Raw genomic sequence first — 22,633 nt, forward strand, 5'->3', positions numbered from 1 at the left:
CTTTGTTGCAAGTGAATGGAATATAAGCCCTATGCAATATTTTGAGCTGTGTTTCTCTCCAGGTTTCATTAGGGGTTAAGCGCAAAGTTCTGTTGTATCCCTGAAAAAGTTTGACGACTATGTCCTCAATAGGAAAGTCTTTCGCCCAATTAGCCGCAGAGGAACTAGCATGGTGGAAAGATGTGAGCTTTTGAAACGGTTTGTAGATATCAGAGATACAGTATTTCCCCGCCGTCAGTAAAGGGTCCAGTAGAGGGTCAAGAAAGCCTTTGTTTGGGCCTCTGTTCGTTGACTGAAGAAAACTGAGACATTGTATAACAGAGAAGGTATGTGAGGCCGGTAGCTGGTAAGTTCCCAAGATATCACTTATAGACCTTGGCTTTCCTGATACGGGGTCACAGAGATCCGAAAAGTTTTGGAGGCCTTTACGATGCCAGATGTCAAAAGTACGTGAATGTAGTCCCGGGAGGAAGGCAGGGTTTCCCTTAATGGGTAAGTATTTGGATATGGAAAGTGGAAGCTTTAAACGCTTTCTAGTCTCTCTCCAGGCAATCACAGTGTCTCTCAGAAGTACATTGTGTTGAAGCCTAGGTGGCATACTTTTCCATTTGGCGTGTAGTAACGCCGCCAGCGAGAAGGAAGCAGACATTTGCGTTTCCAGGTCATAGTTTGAATAGCAGGATGACTGCGAGAGCCAATCTAAGGATATTCTAAGAAGGCATGAAAGGTTGTACATTCGAACGTCAGGCAGACTAGCACCCCCCTCGCTCCTGGGAAGACAAATTTTATTGAAAGAGATGCGTGGTCGTCTGCCCCGCCAGACAAACCAGGAGATAGCCTTATTAATTATTTTGGTGTCTTTATGCTTAACGGGAATCGTTTGCAATGGTTATAAAAGTCGGGCAAAGCTGACCATTTTGACCAAATGACATCTACCAAGGAGAGAGAGAGGCAGATCCATCCAACTATCCAATTCCTGTTTGAGTTTCTGAAACAGCGGAGGGTAATTTAAGGAGTAAATTGAAGACGGGATTTTGCCTATCTTAATACCCAAGTACGTAATGTGAGAGGTGGCCAGGGTGAAAGGGGCAGAGGAGGCCCAAGTTGGTTTGTGTCTGGTACCTAAGGGAAGTATCTCGCTCTTTGCATAATTAATCCGCAGGCCAGAGCAGAGTTTGAACCTATCAAATATGGAGATAATGGTGTGCATGTCTGAGGAGGGGTTTTGAGTGAAAATTAGAACATCATCCGCGAAAAGCGATATACAAAGTTCATGGTTACCTATTAGGATACCGTGAAGTGGCGCGGTCTTCAACAGGTATCTGGATAGAGGTTCCAGAGCCAGGTTAAAGAGTAGTGGTGACAGGGGGCATCCCTGTCTCGTTCCCTTGAAGAGACTAAATTCGTCGGTGAGAGAACCGGCCACCCAGAGTCTGGCCGCGGGAGAGGTGTACATCGCCTTGACAACGTGCGTAAAAGGTCCCGAGAAACCAAAAGAGGACATAACCTCGGAAAGCCATGCGAAATTCACGTTGTCAAAGGCCTTCTCCGCGTCCAAGGTGATGATCGCCAGATCTTTCTCCGAGTACACCCTAGCATGGTCCAGGGCCAAAAGGACCTTGCGTAGGTTCGATGCAGCTGATCTGCCCTTGGTAAAACCGGATTGCGCCGGGTGAATCAATGAAGGCATAATCAGGGCAAGCCTGGACGCAAGTATTTTGGAGAGGATTTTGACATCCAAATTTAAAAGCGAAATCGGCCTATATGAGCCAGGTTCCAAGGGATCTTTACCTTTTTTCGCCAAGAGCTTTATTATGGCCTGATTACCTGTAGGGGGATATGGGCCTCCAGACCAAACGGCTGAGTAGACCTCCAGCAGGGTAGGTCCCAATGTCTCTAGGGCACTCTTGTAGAATTCTCCTGTAAAGCCGTCTGGGCCGGGGGCTTTGTTAGGGGCAAGATGCTTTATGGTATCCTGTACTTCTGAAAGTGTAACCGGGGCGTTTAAGGCCTCCAACTGGGTCGGAGATATCTTGGGGAGCACTACGCTGTTGAGAAAAAAATCTGCCTGAGTGGCATCATAAGGGTCTGGGGAATAGAGAGACTTATAAAAGTCGCGCATGATGGACTGCACTCCCGCGGGAGTGGACTCCACCAAGCCCGAAGCGCGCCGGAGGGAGGCTATATGTGTGGGTTTGTAAGGGGCCCTGCATAGCCACGCTAGTAGTTTGCCCGCCTTGTTCCCAAACTTGTGCATAGTGGCCGTGAAGTGCGCTCTCTTAATAGATTCCAATTTATCAGCCCAGGAATCAAAGGTTTGTTTAGCAAGGACCCATGCCTGTCTGTGTGGGGGGGAGTCAGAGGACAGCAATGTACTTTGGGCTAATCGAAGGCGCTCACTAGCTCGGATGAAACTCGCCGAGGCGTTCTTCCGATAGGCGGAAGCGTAGGAAATGATTCGTCCGCGAAGGAAGGCTTTGCCAGCCTCCCAAAACAGATTTGGCTGGGAGATATGGGATACATTATCTGCCGAGTATTCCTTCCAGGCCCGGGCCAGGAAGGCCTGGAAGTCTGCGTTGTTGTGTAAATAGCTCGGGAATCTCCACAGGTGGGAGTCTGCGTTTTTATCCGGGGGATCTAGTGTAATTGAAATAGGGGCGTGAGCAGAAATGACGATGTCATGTATTTCAGGGTCTTCGATCCTATGTGTGGCAGAAGTGGAGGAGAAAAAATAATCTATTCTAGTGAACACGTTATGGGGGTGGGAGTAGAATGTGTACTCTCTGTCGGTGGGGTGATGAAGTCGCCACACATCCGTCAACTGGAGGGAGTCTACGATATTTACTAACGGATTCAGGGTTGGGGTATTAGTTTGATGGGTCTTAGATTTCACCGTGGATCTATCCATGGTAGGGTCCATAAGCAAGTTAAAATCGCCGCCAATTAGGTGCGGAACGTGGGGGAATTTAACCAGATGGTTCGATAGGGCCCTAAAAAATGTTTGATCGGGTACATTGGGGGCATAAACGTTAGTCAGCAATACTTCCCTATTGTTCAGCTTCAAATGTGCCGAGACATAGCGACCGCTATCGTCCGTAACTAGGGACAAGTTCGCATGCCAGATTTTTGTGAATTAAAATCAGGACGCCAGCTTTTCTGCCTACCGCCGCCGATCCGTATAACGTGCCCACCCACATTTTTTTCATACGGGGGAAGTCTATTAGGGGTAGGTGGGACTCCTGAATCAGTGCAATATCCGCCTTAAGTCGTTTGAGGTGTCTAAGGACCTTCATCCGTTTAAAGGGGGAACGTAAACCCCTGACATTCCATGAGATGACTTTCATGGAGGGTCAGGGTGGTTTGGGTGTGGTGCAAGAGGTATAGGCAGGACATACCGAGGGGCAGCAAATAGATGTAATGTCAGGTATATGGGTGCTGTAAGTAGCAGGAGCATGTATGATACTAGGAGCCTGAAGGATCTGGCTCCAACCTTGGAGTTAGTTAGAAGTGAAGGGGGGTAACAACCCAGGGTAGGGAGGGGAGTGACCAAAACATACAAAAGAAATCGGGAAAAACATCGTGAACTCCACTTTTTTCCCGATGCTGCAACTGTGGAAGATGGCAAGGTCCTTGGTACAGACCCAAAACAGGTCTAAAAACACCTCGGCCCACATCACCCCGAGGGCGCAGGGAAACTAGTGGTTATCCAAGGCCCAGGACGAAATAGCCCGAGTCCTCCACAGCGCCAGCATTGTCAATGCCAGAACACATAAAAAATATAAGAACCGACCTATAAACACAACCAGCGGTCACAGAACTACTGGTAAAAAAAAAAAAAAAAGCGCAATAGCGCAACAGTGCTCTAAACCACATGTCTGAGGCCTGGCCTCACAGATAGACCAAAGTGCTAACTTAAAAAGTACGTAGAGAATAATACTTCACGTTTCAACGCAGCACCTCGGTAAGAGGAGAGTAGGATGTTCCATAGCTTTGGTACATCAGCGATGGTGATGAGAGCGGCCGCTGACCGCCTCAGAGTATTTCTGTCGTTTGGGCGACACTTTACGAGGACTCCTCGGGACCAAAGATCGCTGGACCGGGGAAAGCCTGGTATCCATGGAACCAGAGCCATCTTTATTGAGAGAGGTGATGAAAGAATGGGTCCTGGAAGGCCAATTGCTCGCCCGAAGGTGATCGCAGTTGAAGGATAGCTGGGTATGCCAGCGTAAATTTGATCTGCGCTTGATGCAGCTTGGCGCATACCGTCTGGAAAGCTTTTCTCTTTCTGGCCACTTCGACCGAATAATCCGCAAAGATCAGTACTTTCGTGCCGTCGATCTGGAAAGACTTGGCTTGCCTGAACTTTTGAAGAATTGCTGACTTATCGGCGTAGTTCAGATATTTGGCGATAATCGGTCGCGGAGTCGATCGCTCAGAGGAATGAATCCCCATGCGGTGGGCTCGTTCAACAACGCAGATACCTTGTAGGCCCAGTGCCTCTGGAATTCTCTTGGAGCATAGGTCAGGAATGGCAGATGGCGGCACCGATTCCGGTATCCCTATAAACCTGAGGTTACTTCTGCGCGCTCTGTTTTCCAAGTCCTCCAGTTTTTGTAATATAAAATGGTTGGTCTTGTCCTGGGTTTGCTCAAAGCTGTGTGAGCTGTAGATCTCCTCTTCCACACTGGCTACCCGGGATTCCACTTCCTGCAGCCTGTGTGAATGCTCTGCGAGCTTGTGCTTTATCTCCTGCATGCCAGCTGCAACTGCAGATTGCACCCTGCGGATATGGTGGGGGACAGGAGAGCCACCACGGTTTGAGCAATGCGGTCCGACTGAGGGTCCCCCAGAGAGGGCACTGTGGAAGCCTGGGGGATGTGAGTGTCCATCTGAGCGGCATCCGCCGCTCCAGCGGTAAAGGCCGAAGCCGGGGCCTCGATTTGCGGCGGACCCGGCGGAGCGCGCAGGCCGCCTTTCTCCAGGAATTTGTCCATACTGCGGATCGATGGGTGCCGATGAGGTGCCCGGAGGTCGGGGAGGAAAGTGGCGACCTGTGCGAGGCGATGTGGGGGTTTTATATGCTGGTTATCGGGCCGACCGCGGGAGCCGAGGAGGGATGCGTTCACAGCATTCGGCGCCGGAACCGGAAGTTCGGTTTCCTCCTTTCATCCTTAAATCCCTCAGTGAGCTGGGCTTCCACCACTCCCTTTCCCCCCTGTCTGGACCTGGAGTCTAATGGGGGTCCCAGGGCAGAGCATGCCCCTGGGGTCAACCCCGCTATCCCCACTCTAAGGGTCCTGGGATAGTGTGTCCTACCCTGGTAGTCTGGAGGGGTCCCAGTGTAGGAGACCTCTAGGTGCATGCTCTACTGTTTTCAGTGTGGGTATAGCGCAGGGGGGTCCCAGTGCAGAGACCGGTGAAGAATGCTTAGCAGAGTCTCCCCTAACGTGTGTCCTACCTTCAGGAGGGGGTCCCCTTACAGAGGGCACAGGGAATATCCTGGCAGCATGCTTCAGCGTTTGTAGCTGATGGTGGCCATTTTCCCTCTGTCTGGCTGATCTCCGGTTGGCGGCCATGTTTGTGTAGACCGATGATGTCACTGGGCCATTTTCTCTTAGTCTGAGAGACGCTGGAGATGACTGAAGCCTCATGGGGGTGCCGAAGCTCCTCCTCTTCCTCCCCAGTTTCCTCTTCCCGTGTCCCGAACATATGAACAGGACTGGGGTCCATGATGATGCTGGGTTCCAATTCCCATCGCTCTTCCGGTCAGTAGGGTGAGTCATCGGGGTCCCTGTTATCTCTCTCTCTCTGCTGATGGGTACCCTGAGCCTTGAGGGGATCCTTTAGTGGTGCCAAAAGATCGTTTTTGTACTGCAAGGTCTTCTTTGCCTTAGGGTCACATCTCCCCCACTGACCCCTCATGGAAGTGGCAGGTCCCTCGGAACCCCAGCTTCCCATGGTTGCACTGACGGCGGTCCTGCAGTCCTTAGTGTCCCGGGTGGAAGTGGGGTGTGGGCAAAGGCCCAGGAGGAAGTATCCCCTGCCTTCCCCTGCTCAGTCTGTCTGATCTGATTCTGAGCCTGATGCCGTCGTGGACGCAGCCCGTCCAGGGGGACTTAATATCACACCCCCAGATCCATCTGATAGTGAGGATGATTCCTCGATGGTTGCAGCAGCAAATGAAAAGGCGCTGGTAGACGCACTTATCACTGCAGTGCGCGAGACTTTAAAAATGAAGGACCTGGCTGATGTAGCAATGGACGTGGCTATGTTATTTGGTATGCATAAGTCGCCTCGTACTCCAAAGGTGTTTCCTTATGTGCCTTATTTTGACAGGTTTTCCTGTAAAGAATGGGAACAACCAAAATTACCCTTTGTGGTCCCCAAACGTTTTGGTGTACCTTACGTTTTCAGATGAATAAAGCAACCATGATCCCAGTAGAGGAATCCCCGTCTTTGAAGGACTCGGCTGACAGGGAAGCGGAGGCTGTGGCACACAGCATGTTTACTGCGGCTGTTTCGACATTGCAGTCAGTCTTTGCCTCAGCGCTGCTGTCATAGACCCTAACTGAGTGGGCTGAGCTTTTGCGCCAGGGACTGGGGAGTGAGCAGGTCCCCACTGCTTATGTTGATTTAGCTGACCAGTTGGTTCCTGGGCTGCAGTTTTTTTTGTGATGCAGCTTTGGATACAGCTCCTGTGCTGTCCAAACTTTCTGTTTCAGCTGTGGTGATTAGGTGCGTGCTGTGGCTTAAGAATTGGTCGCAGACCAAGCCTCTAAGAAAGCTCTCATTGATCTGCCTATTTAAAGCGATCGCCTGTTTGAGGCTTCCCTGTATTACATCATAAGGGAAATAGATCTTTTAAATCTTCCCCGGGAGGTTCCAAGCAACCTTGGTCTGGTAAGCCTAGAGCTAGCTTCTCCGGAGCAGCAGACAAGACCCCTTCAGCATGAAGGTCTGACCTCACCCATTATTGGGGTGGGGGACATCTTCGCTGGTTTCCGGCCCCGAGGACTTCTTTTTGAACGTCAAGATGATCTGCGAAATGGTTCTTTCGGAGGTACTCAGAAAGGGGGGCAAAGTTTGTTCTATTCAGGTTTTTTAGGTCCTAAATCTCCTTGTTCAAGTTTAATTCCAGCAAAGGTTCAGGTGATGTCCGAACTACCTATAGTCCCCCCTATCCCTGTCCAGGGAATTGGTTTACCTAGGTCTGATTTTAATTCTGACCAGGGTGGTCCTTCTTCTGGACAAATTTCAGGAACCACAGGCCGTAAATCATCAGCTACTGTCACACAGGCAGTTCTCTCTCCCGATTTGCATGCAGGTTCTGAGTCTGGTGGTATCCACCTTCAAGACAGTTCTGTTTGCACAGTCCTACATGCAGCTCCTTTAGTAGGTTCGGCTCCACAGGAGGATACCAAAGTTCGTGACGAGGTCACGGGGTCCTCTGAAAGATGCCGCAGCGTCCAAGGGTTATGGTAAGGCCAGTATCCTCCTCAGCTCAGGCTTTTTCCGCAGTTCATGTGAGGAATCAAGAGCGAGGATCTTCCAATCATCCTAGTGGCTGTAAACATCCCTTGGGGGCTTCCTCTCAGAGAAGACCAGTTGTCCCAAGGACTAATCTATCATCCTGCATTACAGTCACAGGTTTTAATGGCTTAGCTATTGAAAGCCAGGTACTAAGGGATAGAGGTTTGTCTGGATCAGGGATCACTACTATGTTGAAGGGTGAGGAAGTTGTCAGCAAGATATACCATCGTACGTGGAAAGTGTACATTTCTTGGTGTGAGTATGTTGGCGCTCATCCTCGATCCTTTTCGTGGCTCGGATTTTAACCTTTCTTCAGCGGGGCATTGATCAGAAGTTGGCCTTGAGTACCATCAAGGGCCAGGTGTCCGCCTTAGTGCTTTTGGTTCTTCAGAAACCTCCATTTGAGAATATTCTGGAGATTCCCTATCTACGTTATCCCAGAAGGTGACATTCTTGGTGGCTATTACCTCGGCCTGCAAGGTATCAAAATTAGCGGCATTATCCTGCCACAGTCCTTATTTGGTGGTCCATAGGGATAAAGTAATTCAATAATCCAAAACAACGGTACAGCGCTAATAAGGTGCATTCAGTGATAATATGTAAAAATAAAAGAACGTATATCTATGCAATATTAAGGTGCTATAATACATAAATCTATGCAGTATTAAAGTGCCATAGTACAAATAACTGCGCAATATTAAGGTGCTATAATATAAATAAAGTGCTGGTAATCAAATTCATATAACATATAAGTAAATAATTGATAGATCCAAAGAGTCCAGTGGTCTTGTGCTAGAATTGGTGCAAAATTAGCTTGATGACAATAGTCCAGCCAGTGTTTTACAAGTGAATCTGTGTGTCTTCCACCACCAACACCTAAGATAACTGGCCTCTCACCTGAAGTTTTGACCTGTGTTTGACCACAAGGTCAAAATAAGCAAATAATCACCAGCAGGGATTAGCAGGCTATCTCACTTCCTCTGAGGAAGTCGAGCGTCTGATTGACAGATGACGTAACGCGTATAGGGGGGCGAAGTCTTCACCGGCAACCTGGAAGCTTACAGCTAGTTTGCTGCTCTATAATTGAGGTTTCCATGCACTATCAGTAGTGCCTGTTCATGTGAGTTTTTTACCATTTTTGTCCTGAATAAAAACCCCTGTTCATACTGAGAGCATTAGATCCTGTGCCTTTTATTTTTTATGTGATATCCATGATGAGATCCAGGTCCCTATGTTTGGCTATCTTCGGGCAGCAGTGTGTCTACTGAGAGGCTGTGAGAGAGCCTGCTAATCCCTGCTGGTGATTATTTGCTTATTTTGACCTTGTGGTCAAACACAGGTCAAAACTTCAGGTGAGAGGCCAATTATCTTAGGTGTTGGTGGTGGAAGACACACAGATTCACTTGTAAAACACTGGCTGGATTATCGTCATCAAGCTAATTTTGCACAAATTCTAGCACAAGACCACTGGACTCTTTGGATCTATCAATTATTTATTTATATATTATATGAACTTGATTTATTACAAGCGCTTAATTTCTATTATAGCACCTTAATATTGCGCAGTTATTTGTACTATGGCACTTTAATACTGCACAGATTTATGTATTATAGCACCGTAATATTGCATAGATATATGTTCTTTTATTTTTACATATTATCACTGAATGTCCCTTATTAGTGCTGTACCGTTGTTTTGGATTATTGAATTGCTTTGTAGTGGTAAACTCAGTTGGTATAGCTGCTTATTTTAGCACAGTGGTTCTTAACCTGGGTTCGATCGAACCCCAGGGGTTCGGTGAGTCAGTCTCAGGGGTTCGGCGGGGGGGGGGCCAACAGGGCAATTGCTCCCCCCAAGAAAATATTACTGATTGTGAGGCCAACCCACCCCCCCCCCCCCCCCCCCGGGAAATCAGAGCTGCGGTTGGGACGACTCACAGCCATTAGACATGGACACTTGACGCTCTGCCCCCTGTACCTCCCCCAGCAGGTTTCCAGCCTATCTCCTGCAGGCTGCTTGCTGCTTGAGTGGGCGGGATGGGGATGTACCTGACCACGGAGATCGCGCCCGCCTGGAAGAGGGAAGTATGAGCAGCTGAGCAGAGGGAGCCGAGTGAATGTTCCTGGTGGTAGGCTCAGCTAGCTGTACATGGTGGATTCGTTTGCAAGCACCTCTATGCTAAGTCTGCTGAGTTACTGCAGCTTAGCATAGAGGTGCTGTTAGCTGACAAATGGAAATGCATGTCCTTTTCATTTAGCTCAATAAGCATTGTGAATGCCCCTTGGCGTGTGCCCTCCTGATACCCCATGGTATGCCCTCCCAACACCTCCCCCAGTGTGTGCCCTCCTGACACCCCATGGTATGCCCTCCCAACCCCCCACCCCAGTGTGTGCCCTCCTGACACCCCATGGTATGCCCTCCCAACCCCCCCCCCCCCCCCAAGTGTGTGCCCTCCTGACTCTCCACTGGTGTGTGCCCTCACTACCCTCCCCCACAGTGTGTGTCCTCCTGACCCTCCCCCCAGTGTATGCCCTTCCAACCCCTTGGTGTGTGCCCTCATAACCCCCCGGTGTGTGCCCTCCTGACCCCCCCCCCCCAGTGTGTGCCCTGCTGACCCTCCCCTGGTGTGTGCCCTCCCAGCCCCCTGGTGTGTGGCTTTACTGATCCCTGTACACTGTCCTATCCTCTGTCTTGTCAACTCCTGTCCTCTGCCCTATTCTCTGTACACCGTCCTACAGCCTACTGACCACTCTATCCTTCCCTACAATCAAATGACCCGTATACACTGCCCTACATGCTACTGGCCTCTGTACACTGCCATACATCCTACTGACCTTTCTACACCGCCCTAAAAACTACTGACCCCTATACACTGCCCTACATGCTACTGACCTCGCTACACTGCCCTACAAACTACTGAGCACTGTACACTACCCTACAAACTACTGAGCACTGTACACTACCCTACAAACTACTGACCACTGCACACTGCCCTACAAACTACTCACTACTGCACACTGCCCTACAGCCTACTGACCTCTGTACGCTGCCCTACAGCCTACTGACCTCTGTACGCTGCCCTACATACTACTGACCTCTGTACATTTTACTTTGTATGATACGTTTATCATACAAGGAAACTCAGTTAGGCTCTTCCCAAGGAATTTGCTTTGCATACCTTGGATGTGATTCGTGAGATTCAGATGTATCTGGCAGCTACTGAGTCCTTTCCAAGGTCAGACTCGCTTTTTGTGGTTACGGACGGACGGCTGCTTCTTCGGCTACTATCTCCAGATGGATCAGACAGACGGGGACTCAGGCCTATTCCATTAAACGTCAGATTCTACCTTTCCCTGTCACGGCACATTCTACTCGGGCGTTGAGTGCTTCTTGGGCCTTCCCTCATCAGGCATCAATATTGCAAGTTTGCAAGGCGGCCACTTGACCATCGGTGCATACCTTCACAAAATTCTATAAGGTAGATACTTTAGCATCTGCAGATACTTCTTTTGGCCGCAAAGTTTTGCTGTTCCCTCTTGAGGGGTATTTTTCTTTAAACTTTTATTTTTCAGACGTGGCTTCTGTGTGACCCAGTTAAGGCTTTTGTGTCCTGGTTAAGGGCACTTATGTTTAGCCTTGGGTTATTTTGCCCACCCCTCATTATACTTTTGGACGGCCCAGTAGTTATGATTTATGGAGCGCTGTGTCTGTCGATGAACGAAAGAGAAAAAGGGATTTTTGTACGTAAAATCCATTTCTCTGAGTTCATCGACTAACACAACGCCCACCCCTCTGTGGAGTTCTGATACTTCCAATACTGCTTGGTACCTAGAGCAGAGAGAGGGGGTTATATACCAATATGAGGATGGCCCATGGGCGTAGCCAGGTGTTTTTTGTTCTGCCCAGTCCTACTCCTGGAGGAGGCAATATAACCCAGTAGTTTATTATTTATGGAGCGCTTTGTCCGTCGATGAAGTCAGGGAAATGGTTTTTATGCAAAGTACAAAAATAAAATTTTTTGGAATTTGGGTTGTATTACTTTGTCTGTCATGCCTTTAATTTTTTTAAAGCTAGCAAAGGAGATAGGAAGGGGACTACTATAGGCTTTGGTTTTCCTTTATTGCTGCTGTATTGAAGATCAATTGCAATGAGTGTTACTTCCCACATTTTTTCACTCAAAAATCAGCTTAAAGCTGGAGAAATCGTATATAGAATATTAGCATAAAAAACAGATATATACAGGAAAAAGGGAATTCAACCACTTCAGGGTTTTTTTTTTTTTTTTTTGCATCATCAGTCTGGGTAGTTCTTGTGGTCGGTGGTAATTTAGTTTATTTAGCTATTTAACAGCTTTTATTTTATTTTATGTTTTTCCCTTACTCATAGAGGGCATCCCTATACCATCAGATCAACCTATCACTAAACTGAGCAATTTAAAAGATGTTGTTATTCCAACCATGGAACTGAAGGTACGAAAATATATCTTTGAAAAGGACACAACTTTTTTCTGTTGTTATCATTTGTTAATATAGCAACATGTAAAAAAAATGCTGTATGTATCAAATTGTTTATTATTCTCTTGTCTCCTTTGGTATCCAACCCTGATGAATCAATTTAATTAAAATATGTGTAGGTATTGCTTGCTATTATATACTAAAGTCTAGCTGTGAAATAATTAAAAGTACATAAAAGTAATTCCATGCAGAAATCTTGTTTATAACCCAATGCTTTACAATCTAATTTTCAATTTGCTTTGGCAATCTGAAGCCCTTTCTTACCTGGGGATCAACCTGGCTTCTTCCTTCCAGAATCTCTCCTTCCTAAACAAAAAGTCTTGACCACTTGCTTACTGGGCACTTATACCCCCCCTCTGACCAGGCTTTAAGCACTCACAGTTTGAATGACAATTGCGTGGTCATGCGACACTGTACCCAAACTTAATTTTCATATTTTTTTTCCCGCACAAATAGAGCTTTCTTTTGGTGGTATTTAATCACACTGTTTTTTTTTTTTTGCTAAACAAATGTTGAAAAAACAAAATGTTTTACATATTTTGGTTCTTCGCTGATGGGCACTGATGGGCTGCACTGATTGACAGCACTGATGGGCACTGATAGACGGCACTGGTGGGCACTGTTTAGGAGGCACTGATGAGGCTGCACTGATGGGCACCAATAGGTGGCACTGATAGGCCCTTTTAGGTGGCACTGGTGGGCACTGATTGGCGGCACTGATGGGCACTGATTGGCGGCACTGATGGGCACTGATTAGCAGCACTAGAGGGCACTTAGGGGACCGATGTCCCTCTAACAATCAGAGAATCCTATCAAAACCACTTCTGCAGAAAAAATGTAATGTGCCAAGCTCAGAACTTTTTTTTTTTTTGCTATAATCAGCTGGTTCACTTCCTGAAATCATTAGATCCTGGGATTGACTTGACTGCGATGATGTCGTATACTCTATACGAACGTTGGATTCTAAAAATATTGTCCTGTATGGAAAAATGTGAACAGAACCTGGGGGGAAGAGATGTAATTGGCATAATGGTGTTAATGATCCACTAGGGCATCTATCACATTCATAATTACTTTGATAACCAATCCAAATTTTAAGGTCCCAGTGGAAATATTGCAGCCGCTGCAGTGTTTTTCTATGGGGATGGCTTTATCCTGGTGGAGTCTCTTCCTAGGGACCCTCCGATGCCTTTTGTCTGGGACCCCCCTCTGGGGGTCTGGGAGACCGCATGGCGCGCCGTGGGGGCCGCCATTTTGCTGTAGATTCATGCTTTCTATTCTCCCATTGAAATGCATGGGTAGACATTTTCTGTTCCCCATAGGAATGCGTGCGGCGGCCATTTTCTTGTAGTCCATGATCGCTGGACAGGCAAACGGTATGACACACAAAAATCTAGCAATGACCCAGGCTGTGATTTCTATTTCCTGTGTCAGATCGTTTTCCTTTCTTTTTCACAGAACGTGCTGGCAGTCTCCTGAGTGGTTTGGTAACGTTTTCTGTAGGTTTTCCTCACCCATTTCTATCAGATTGTATTGGATTGGGACTAGGAATACCACTAAGTTAGCGGTGGGATCACGATTCAGCGACTTTTTAAAGTGACACTGCATTATGTAGTGTAATATGGAGTCCCAGGGTACTATATAACTTACAGACCCCCCAAGTGCGGCTGCGGAACCGTCTGGGTCGCAGCCCCTGTCTGCGCTTACAGCAGTCTTGGAAAGCCTCGTGTCCAAGGTATATTTTGTATGTAAAAGTTTTTGCTAGCCGCAAACGTCCTCTGCCTTCTCCTCCCTCGGTAGATTCCTCGGATTCTGAGGCACATATGGCTGCCGCAGACTTACCCCACCCTAAGGGGTCGGTGTCTTCACATTCTGATGGTGAAGAGGACCTAAGGTAAGATGGTGAAGAGGACTTTAAGGTAACTTGGAAGCTGACCAGCTCCGCCCAGCGGTGCTTGAACTAATGGACCAGATGGCTCAAGCCCTGGTGTTCATGTGGTGTGTGATGCGTCCCTGTATGCAGCTCCCCTAGTGGCCAGAGTGTCGGCAGTGGGGATTGTGATTAGATGCATGGTGTGGTTAAAAAGCTGGTCTGCGGACCAGGCTTCCAAAAAGGCTTTGACGGATCTTCCCTTTATGGGGGAGAGGTTGTTTGGATCCTCTCTGGATGAGTTGATCAAAGGCTTTAGGGGGTGGGAAGAGTACTCTTCTTCCTCAGTCCTCAAAGGGCAAGGCACCACATCCTAGACGGGGGACTTTCTTCACTGCTCATAATCGGCTTTTTTGTACCTCCGGGTCGCAAGAGAAGGGAAAGCCGTTCAGGTCTTCTGGGAGTTCCAAGAAGCCATGGTCAGGTAAATTCTGGGGTGGGGGGACATCTTTGCTTCTTTCCGGAACCTTGGACTTCCTTGATTCAGGACAAATGGTTTCACGAACTGTTACGATCAGGGTACAAGATCGAATTCCGGTCTCGTCCGTCGGACAGATTCTTCCCATCGAATCTGCGCCTATCTCCAAACCAGTTAAATAATCTACGGGAGGCAGTACAAGATCTGCTGTCACAAAGGGTGATTGTGCCAGTTCCCTCTCTGGAACGCTTTTAAGGGTTTTATTCAAACCTGTTTACTGTGCCCAGAAAAGAATGTAAAGTGCGTCCAATTCTGGACCTCAAGGCTCTGAAAAGCTTCATGCTGGTACAAAGTTTTCGCATGGAATCCATTCGAACGGTAGTGACATTACTACACCAGGGAGACTTTTTGGCCTCCATAGATATCAAGGACGCTTATCTACACATAGAAAAATAAGTGTGTATACACTTAAGCAGATGCGCACAGGATAAAAATATGATCAATTTAATATATAATATAATAGTGTTAAAGTGATGAGTGCTCACGTGATAAAATAAATTATGTGAATAAATAACAATGTGTATGAGCTGCTTGTCGAAACAACAATATAGTTGGAAATTAGTAAATATAATAGGGACAGCGCTCCAATACTAATGTAAATAATAGTTAAATTAAAACGTGAGAGTATAAAATATAAATGACTATAAGTGTAAACAATGTCCAATTTGCTGCAAAAGTGCTCTTGTGCTTAATTTATGTGATATATGGGTGGCAGAAAAACAATAATCACTTAGTGCGAACTTCAGTGGGATTGTGCTATTTCTTCCACCTCCATCACATGCACAGCCCACTTACCAGATGACCCCTTGGGGTCAGGCGACAGTAAGGTATCCCGCTAGGGTTTCCTGCTGTGATTCCCTCAGTAGAGAGCGCAGTTTCAGGGGTACAGATGGTCTTTAGGGGGTCTCCTCTAGGTTCCACTCCTTGGTTCTCCCGCTAGAGTGTCCCGCTGTGGTCCCACTGTGGTCCCTCTGTAGAAAACGCAGTTTCAGGGGTGTAATAACCTTTAAGGATCTCCTCTGGGGTCCACTTGCTCATAGACCGGTAATTTGGGTTCTTTCTTCTCGATCAGTGACGTATGGTGGGGGTTTTTAATTTTTCTCACACTGGTGAAATCGATGGGTGACTCGGCTTCAGTAAATGCCGCCCCCTCTCTGTCTCTAATGATAATCTCCGCCCTCTGAGAGTCCAGCTGTGATTCTGTAGGAGGGCATTAAACTGGGCGTGACGGAGAACGGCCTGAATTGGTCTGCTCCTCCAGCTGGTCAATCGCAGGTCTACATGCATATCTACACATCCCTATCTACGCTGGACACCAATGGTTTCTTCGCTTTGCCGTAGCAGAATAACATTATCAATTTGTGGCGTTACCCTTTGGTCTTGCTTCCACTCCCAGGGTGTTTACCAAAGTACTGGCCCCCGGTGTTGGCATTGCTACGCCAACGGGGGATTGCGGTACTGGGGAATCTGGACAACCTTCTATTGAGAGCAGACTCTCATTCAGCCTTGATGAGCTACCTGACGATCACTGTCAGCTCCCTGCAGGAGTTCGGGTGGAACATCAATTTCAAGAAATCCGCCCTAATACCTTCCTTGAAACTGGATTATCTGGGCCTGACTCTGGATTCAGCTTTGGCGAGTGTCTTTCTTCCCCCGGACAAGCTGCATAAGTTGCAGGGGGCGATCCGGTTGTTGTTGGAAAACAATCTCTGCCCTCTCTGCGAACTTGCATGCAGGCTTTAGTTCTGATGGTACCAACCTTCGAGGCGGTTCTGTTTGCTTAGTTTCATACAAGACCTTTGCAAAGAGAGATTCTTGTCAAATCGAACAAGGATCCAAAGTCCTTGAACAATTTGAATCGGTTGAGCACAAGATCTGCTCTGTTATGGTGGCTTCATTCACAAGCACTATGCCAGGGCAAGTCCTTCCTCCTGTTGTTTTGGACGGTAGTAACCACAGATGCCAGCCTGTCAGGCTGGGGCGGGGTACAGGGGAAGCTCTGTGCCCAGGGAACCTGGACAGTAGAACAGTCCAAACTGCTGATAAATGTTTTGGAGCTCCGCTCAATAAAGCTTTGTCTGAGCCACTGGACGACTCGTCTGCAAGATTTCCGGTTTGGATTCAGTCGGACAATGCCACGGCTGTGGCTTACATTAATTACCAGGGGGGCACCAAGAGTGCCTTTAGCGGCCAGGGAGGTGACCCAGATTTTGGCCTGGGTGGAACCGTTTGTTCCTGGCCTCTCTGCTGTGCACATCCCAGGTGTGGAAAACTGCAATTGGATTACCTGAGTCATCAGGTGTTGGATCTCTACACCCAGACGTGTTTCATCTCCTGTGTGTCCGGTGGGGGACACCCGAGGTCGATCTGTTTGTTTCTCGTCTCAACAAGAAGGTGCAGAAGTTCGTAGCCAGGTCTCGAGATCCTCTATCAGCTGATATATGCCTTTCCTCTGCTGAAATTCCTGCCGAGGATTCTACCCAGGGTAGAGGTGGAAGGGATTCCAGTCATTCTGGTGGCTCCAGACTGGCCTCGTCGGTCTTGGTACACAGACCTAGTAAGGTTTGGCCCCGATGCTCCTTGGAGGCTTCCTCTTAGGGAAAATCTGCTGTCTCAAGGTCTGATCTTCCATCCTGCTTTACAGTCACTGGCTTTAACAGCATGGCAGTTGAAAGCCAGGTGTTGAGGGAAAGCGGTCTTGCTGACTCTGATTCCTACGCTATTAAAGGCTAGGAAGTTGTACATTTCATGGTGTGAATCGCTGAAGGTGCACCCTCGCTTGTTTTCAGTTGCTAGGGTTTTGGCCTTTTTTGCAGAAAAGGGTTGAACAGCGGTTGGCTTTGGGCACTATCAAAAGCCAAGTGTCGGTTTTGGCTATATATTTTCATAGCCCGTTAGCTTTGCATGCCTTTATTTGTACCTTCATTCAGGGAGTGTACCATATGGCTCCTCCAAGACGGTCCTTGCTACCTCCGTGGGATCTAAATCTGGTATTATCTGATCTTCAAAAGCCTCCTTTTGAGAACATTTAGGAGATTCCTCTGCTTTTATGTCTCAGAAGGTTGCCTTTTTGGTGGCTATCACTTCTGCCCGCAGAGTATCTGAATTGGTGGCGTTGTCATGCCGCTCGCCTTATTTGGTGGTTCACAGAGATGAAGTGGTACTTCAGCCAAATTAGTCTTTTCTTCCTAAGGTGGTTTCTGATTTTCATTTGAATGAAGACATTGTGCTGCCTTCAATCTGTCCCAAGCCCAGGCATCCCAATGAAATTGCCTTGCATTCTTTGGATGTGATTCGGGCGATCAGGGTTTACCTGAGGGCCACTGCGTCTTTTAGAAAATTAGATGCTCTTTTTGTCCTTACTGATGGACCACGTAAAGCATTGGCTGCATCTGCTGCAACCATTTCCAGATCGATCAGGCAGATGGTTGTTAACGCTTATTCGCTGAAGGGTGAGGTTCCTCCTTTCCCAGTGAAGGCGCACTCTACTAGAGCACTGAGTGCCTCTTGGGCTTTTCGCCATCAGGCGTCAGTGATGCAAGTTTGCAAAATTTTACAAAGTGGGTTTTTTGGCATCTTCGGATGCCTCAGTTGGCTGCAAGGTTTTACAGGCTGCTGTTTAAAGACAACCTTTTTGTTCTCTTTGAGGGTGTATGTTTTTTCTAGGTGAGCTCCAGTTGTTCCTGGTTGAGCTCCATATTACCTGGTTGGCTAAACTTAGCCTTTGGTGAGTTACATTCTTCTTTGCGTTGTCTTCCCACCCCTCATGTAAATACTGCTTTGGGACATCCCAATGGTCTAAAGAAGATATGGAGCTGCGTCTGTCCATGAACGATAGAGAAAATTGGATTTTTGTACTTAACGTAAAATCCTTTTCTCTAACGTCTATCGACAGACGCAGCACCCACCCTTGTTTGAGTGAGTGGGATTTTTTTTGTCTTCTAAACACTGCTTGCAACAAAACTAGAGGCTGTAGCAGAGTGTGTGGTGCTATGCCTGCAGGGACAGCCCCCATAGGCGTGGTAAAGTTTTTCCCTGCCTAGTGTCCTATTCCTGATGGAAAGAGCATAACCTAATTGTCTAAAGAAGATATGGAGCTGCGTCTGTCGATGAACTGTAGAGAAAAGGATTTTACGGTAAGTACAAAAATCCAGTTTTTATTTGGATCCAAAAAAGCATAAAAAAAACTACAGTCCATACAGCAAGCGAGGGAAGAAGATACAGCAGGCAATACAGCTAACGCATTTCTCACAATTCTTGGTCCTTAATCATAAGAGTAGTTCATTGTTCGTGTTTACATGCATTTATAACAAATGAGGCCATGGAGTGCATTTTAGCCCTGAAAAAATGTTAGTGGTCCACAAGTCCATGGATTGGACTTCAGAGTGAAAGGTGATTTTAGATGTACACATCTAAACCTACCCTGTGTGTCAGAGCAGATAAACAATGTTTTATTTATATTTGTCCAACACTCTGTAATTCTCTGTGCCTGGGTACATGCCGTGTTCTACAAGCAATCTATATGCTGTCAGAGGCACAGAGGACCTGTTGTGTTTTGTTGCACATCATTACATTTTGATGCTAGCAATATAGTTTTCATGTTCGATGTTATAACTGGTGTGAACTGGTAAAATGACAGGTTTCTTTTTCCTGAGCATCTTCCCTTTCATATATTCAGGTTGATCCCAGCGGGAAGTATGAGAACTTGGTGACAATTCAATCATTCAAGCCTGAGTTCCGCCTGGCTGGAGGTCTAAATCTGCCGAAAATAATAGACTGTGTGGGCTCAGACGGGAGAGAGAGAAGACAGCTTGTCAAGGTAGTGATGATGGTGCTTATTTTATGACCTGACCTTTATTCCACTTCTGGAAATGTATCTCATTCAGTGTCCTGTCTGGATAGTTTAACCAAAGGATTTTTTTGGATTGGCTTTCCAAATATATATATATATATACTTATACAGTGTGTGTGTGTGTATATAATATATATATATATAATATACAGTGTCTCAAAAAAGTGAGTACACCCCTCACATTTTTGTAAATATTTTATTCTATCTTTTCATGTGACAACACTGAAGAAATTACACTTTGCTACAATGTAAAGTAGTGAGTGTATAGCTTGTAGAACAATGTAAATGTGCTGTCCCCTTAAAATAACTCAACACACATCCATTAATGTCTAAACCGCTGACAACAAAAGTGAGTACACCCTGAGTGACCATGTCCAAATTGGGCCCAAAGTGTCAGTATTTTGTGTGGCCACCATTATTTTCCCGCACTGCCTGAACCCTCTTATGCTTGGAGTTCACCAGAGGTTCACAGGTTGCCATCGGAGTCCTCTTCCACTCGACATCACGGAGCTGGTGGATGTTAGAGACTTTGCGCTCTTCCACCTTCTGTTTAAGAATTCCCCACAGATGCTCAGTAGGGTCTGGAGACATGCTTGGCCAGTCCATCACCCTTACCCTCAACAAGGCAGTGGTCATTTTGGAGGTGTGTTTGGGGTCATTATCATGTTGGACTACTGCCCTGCGGCCCAGTCTCCAAAGGGAGGGGATCGTGCTCTGCTTCAGTATGTCACAGTACATGTTGGCATTCATGGTTCCCTTAATGAACTGTAGCTTCCCAGTGCCGGCAGCACTCATGCAGCCCAAGACCATGACACTCCCACCACCATGCTTCACTGTAGGCAAGACACACTTGTCGTTGTACTCCTCACCTGTTTGCAGCCACACACGCATGACACCATCTGAACCAAATAAGTTTATCTTGGTCTCATCAGACCACAGGACATGGTTCCAGTAATCCATGTTCTTAGTCTGCTTGTCTTCAGCAAACTGTTTGCGGGCTTTCTTGTGCATCATCTTTAGAAGAGGCTTCCTTCTGAGACGACAGCCGTGCAGACCAATTTGATGCAGTGTGCGGCATATGGTCTGAGCATTGACAGGCTGACCCCCCACCCCTTCAACCTCTGCAGCAATGCTGGCAGCACTCATACATCTATTTCCCAAAGACAACCTCTGGATTTGGCGCTGAGCACGTGCACTCAACTTCTATGGTTGATCATGGCGAGGCCTGTTCTGAGTGGAACCTGTCTACAGTAGGGTCTTGGCAGCTCAGTTTCAGGGTCTTGGCAATCTTCTTATAGCCTAGGCCATCTATATGTAGAACAACAATTCTTTTTTTCAGCTCCTCAGAGAGTTCTTGCTATGAGGTGTCATGCTGAACTTCCAGTGACCAGTATAAGAGAGTGATAACACCAAATTTAACACACCTGCTCCCCATATACACCTGAGACTTTGTAACACTAACGAGTCACATTCCACCGGGGAGAGAAAATGGCTAATCGGGCCCAATTTGGACATTTTCACTCAGGGGTGTACTCATTTTGTTTCCTGCTGTTTAGATATTAATGGCTGTGTGTTGAGTTATTTTGAGGGGACAGCAAATTTACACTGTTATACAAGCTGTACACTCACTACTAAAATATTTATGGAAATGTGAGGGGTGTATCCACTTTTGTGAGATACTGTGTGTGTGTGTGTATAAATATATATATATGTATGTATGTATATATATATATATATATATATATATATATATATATATATATATATATATATATATATATATATATATACACTTATACATACACAGGGCCCAGCATAAATGAGTACACCCCTTTTGAAAAGTAAGATTTTGATCAATATCTCAATGAACTCATGAACAATTTCCAGAATTTTGACAAAACTGAGATCTATAGAACATTTGTTTAGCTCATTACATGAAAGTAAAGTTAATAATATAACTTGGATCACAAAATATTCAGTTTTATTCAAATTATTTAAAGCCAAAATATATATACCCCACAACAATAACGACATACATACTACATCTAGTATTTCGTGTGACCTCCATGATATGTTAGGACAGCACCAAATCATCTAGGCATGGAATGAACAAGGTGGTGACATATTCCAACAACTATCTTTTTCCATTCTTCAAAAACAATCTCTTTTAGAGCCTGGCTGCTGGATGGAGAGTGATGCTCAACCTTGTCTCTTCAGAAGAAATCCCCATAGATGTTCAATTGGGAACAGATCAGGAGACATACAGTGCTTTACGAAAGTATTCTGCCCCCTTGAACTTTTCTACCTTTTGCCACATTTCAGGCTTCAAACATAAAGATATAAAACTGTAATTTTTTGTGAAGAATCAACAACAAGTGGGACACAATCATGAAGTGGAATGAAATTTATTGGATATTTCAAACTTTTTTAACAAATAAAAAAGTGAAAAACTGGGCGTGCAAAGTTATTCAGCCCCCTTAAGTTAATACTTTGTAGCGCCACCTTTTGCTGCGATTACAGCTGTAAGTCGCTTGGGGTATGTCTCTATCAGTTTTGCACATCGAGAGACTGACATTTTTGCCCATTCCTCCTTGCAAAACAGCTCGAGCTCAGTGAGGTTGGATGGAGAGCATTTGTGAACAGCAGTTTTCAGTTCTTTCCACAGATTATAGATTGGATTCAGGTCTGGACTTTGACTTGGCCATTCTAAAACCTGGATATGTTTATTCGTGAATCATTCCATTGTAGATTTTGCTTTATGTTTTGGATCATCGTCTTGTTGGAAGACAAATCTCCATCCCAGTCTCAGGTCTTTTGCAGACTCCATCAGATTTTCTTCCAGAATGGTCCTGTATTTCGCTACATCCATCTTCCCATCAATTTTAACCATCTTCCCTGTCCCTGCTGAAGAAAAGCATGCCCAAACCATGATGCTGCCACCACCATGTTTGACAGTGGGGATGGTGTGTTCAGGGTGATGAGCTGTGTTGCTTTTACGCATTGTTGCCAAAAAGTTAGATTTTGGTTTCATCTGACCAGAGCACCTTCTTCCACATGTTTGTTGTGTCTCCCAGGTGGCTTGTGGCAAACTTTATACGACACTTTTTATGGATATCTTTAAGAAATGGCTTTCTTCTTGCCACTCTTCCATAAACGCCAGATTTGTGCAGTATATGCCCTGATTGTTGTCCTATGGACAGAGTCTCCCACCTCAGCTGTAGATCTCTGCAGTTCATCCAGAGTGATCATGGGCCTCTTGGCTGCATCCCTGATCAGTCTTCTCCTTGTATTAGCTGAAAGTTTAGAGGGACGGCCAGGTCTTCGTAGA

At 46.4% G+C, this 22,633-nt stretch overlaps 1 protein-coding gene across 2 annotated transcripts in view; it reads left to right on the top strand.

The window, feature by feature from the left end:
- The window catches only part of ATM (ATM serine/threonine kinase), a 276,722-nt gene that overhangs the window by 223,581 nt on the left and 30,508 nt on the right, over positions 1-22,633 (top strand). For both annotated transcript variants that reach the window (XM_082248434.1, XM_082248435.1), the window contains exons 53-54: positions 11,918-12,000; positions 19,132-19,272. In XM_082248434.1, coding sequence (XP_082104560.1) covers positions 11,918-12,000; positions 19,132-19,272 — 224 coding nt within the window. The remainder of the gene's footprint in view (positions 1-11,917; positions 12,001-19,131; positions 19,273-22,633) is intronic.

This window comes from Pelophylax lessonae (genome assembly GCF_965119305.1).
Source record: "Pelophylax lessonae genome assembly, chromosome: 2".
NCBI classification, from domain to species: domain Eukaryota; kingdom Metazoa; phylum Chordata; class Amphibia; order Anura; family Ranidae; genus Pelophylax; species Pelophylax lessonae.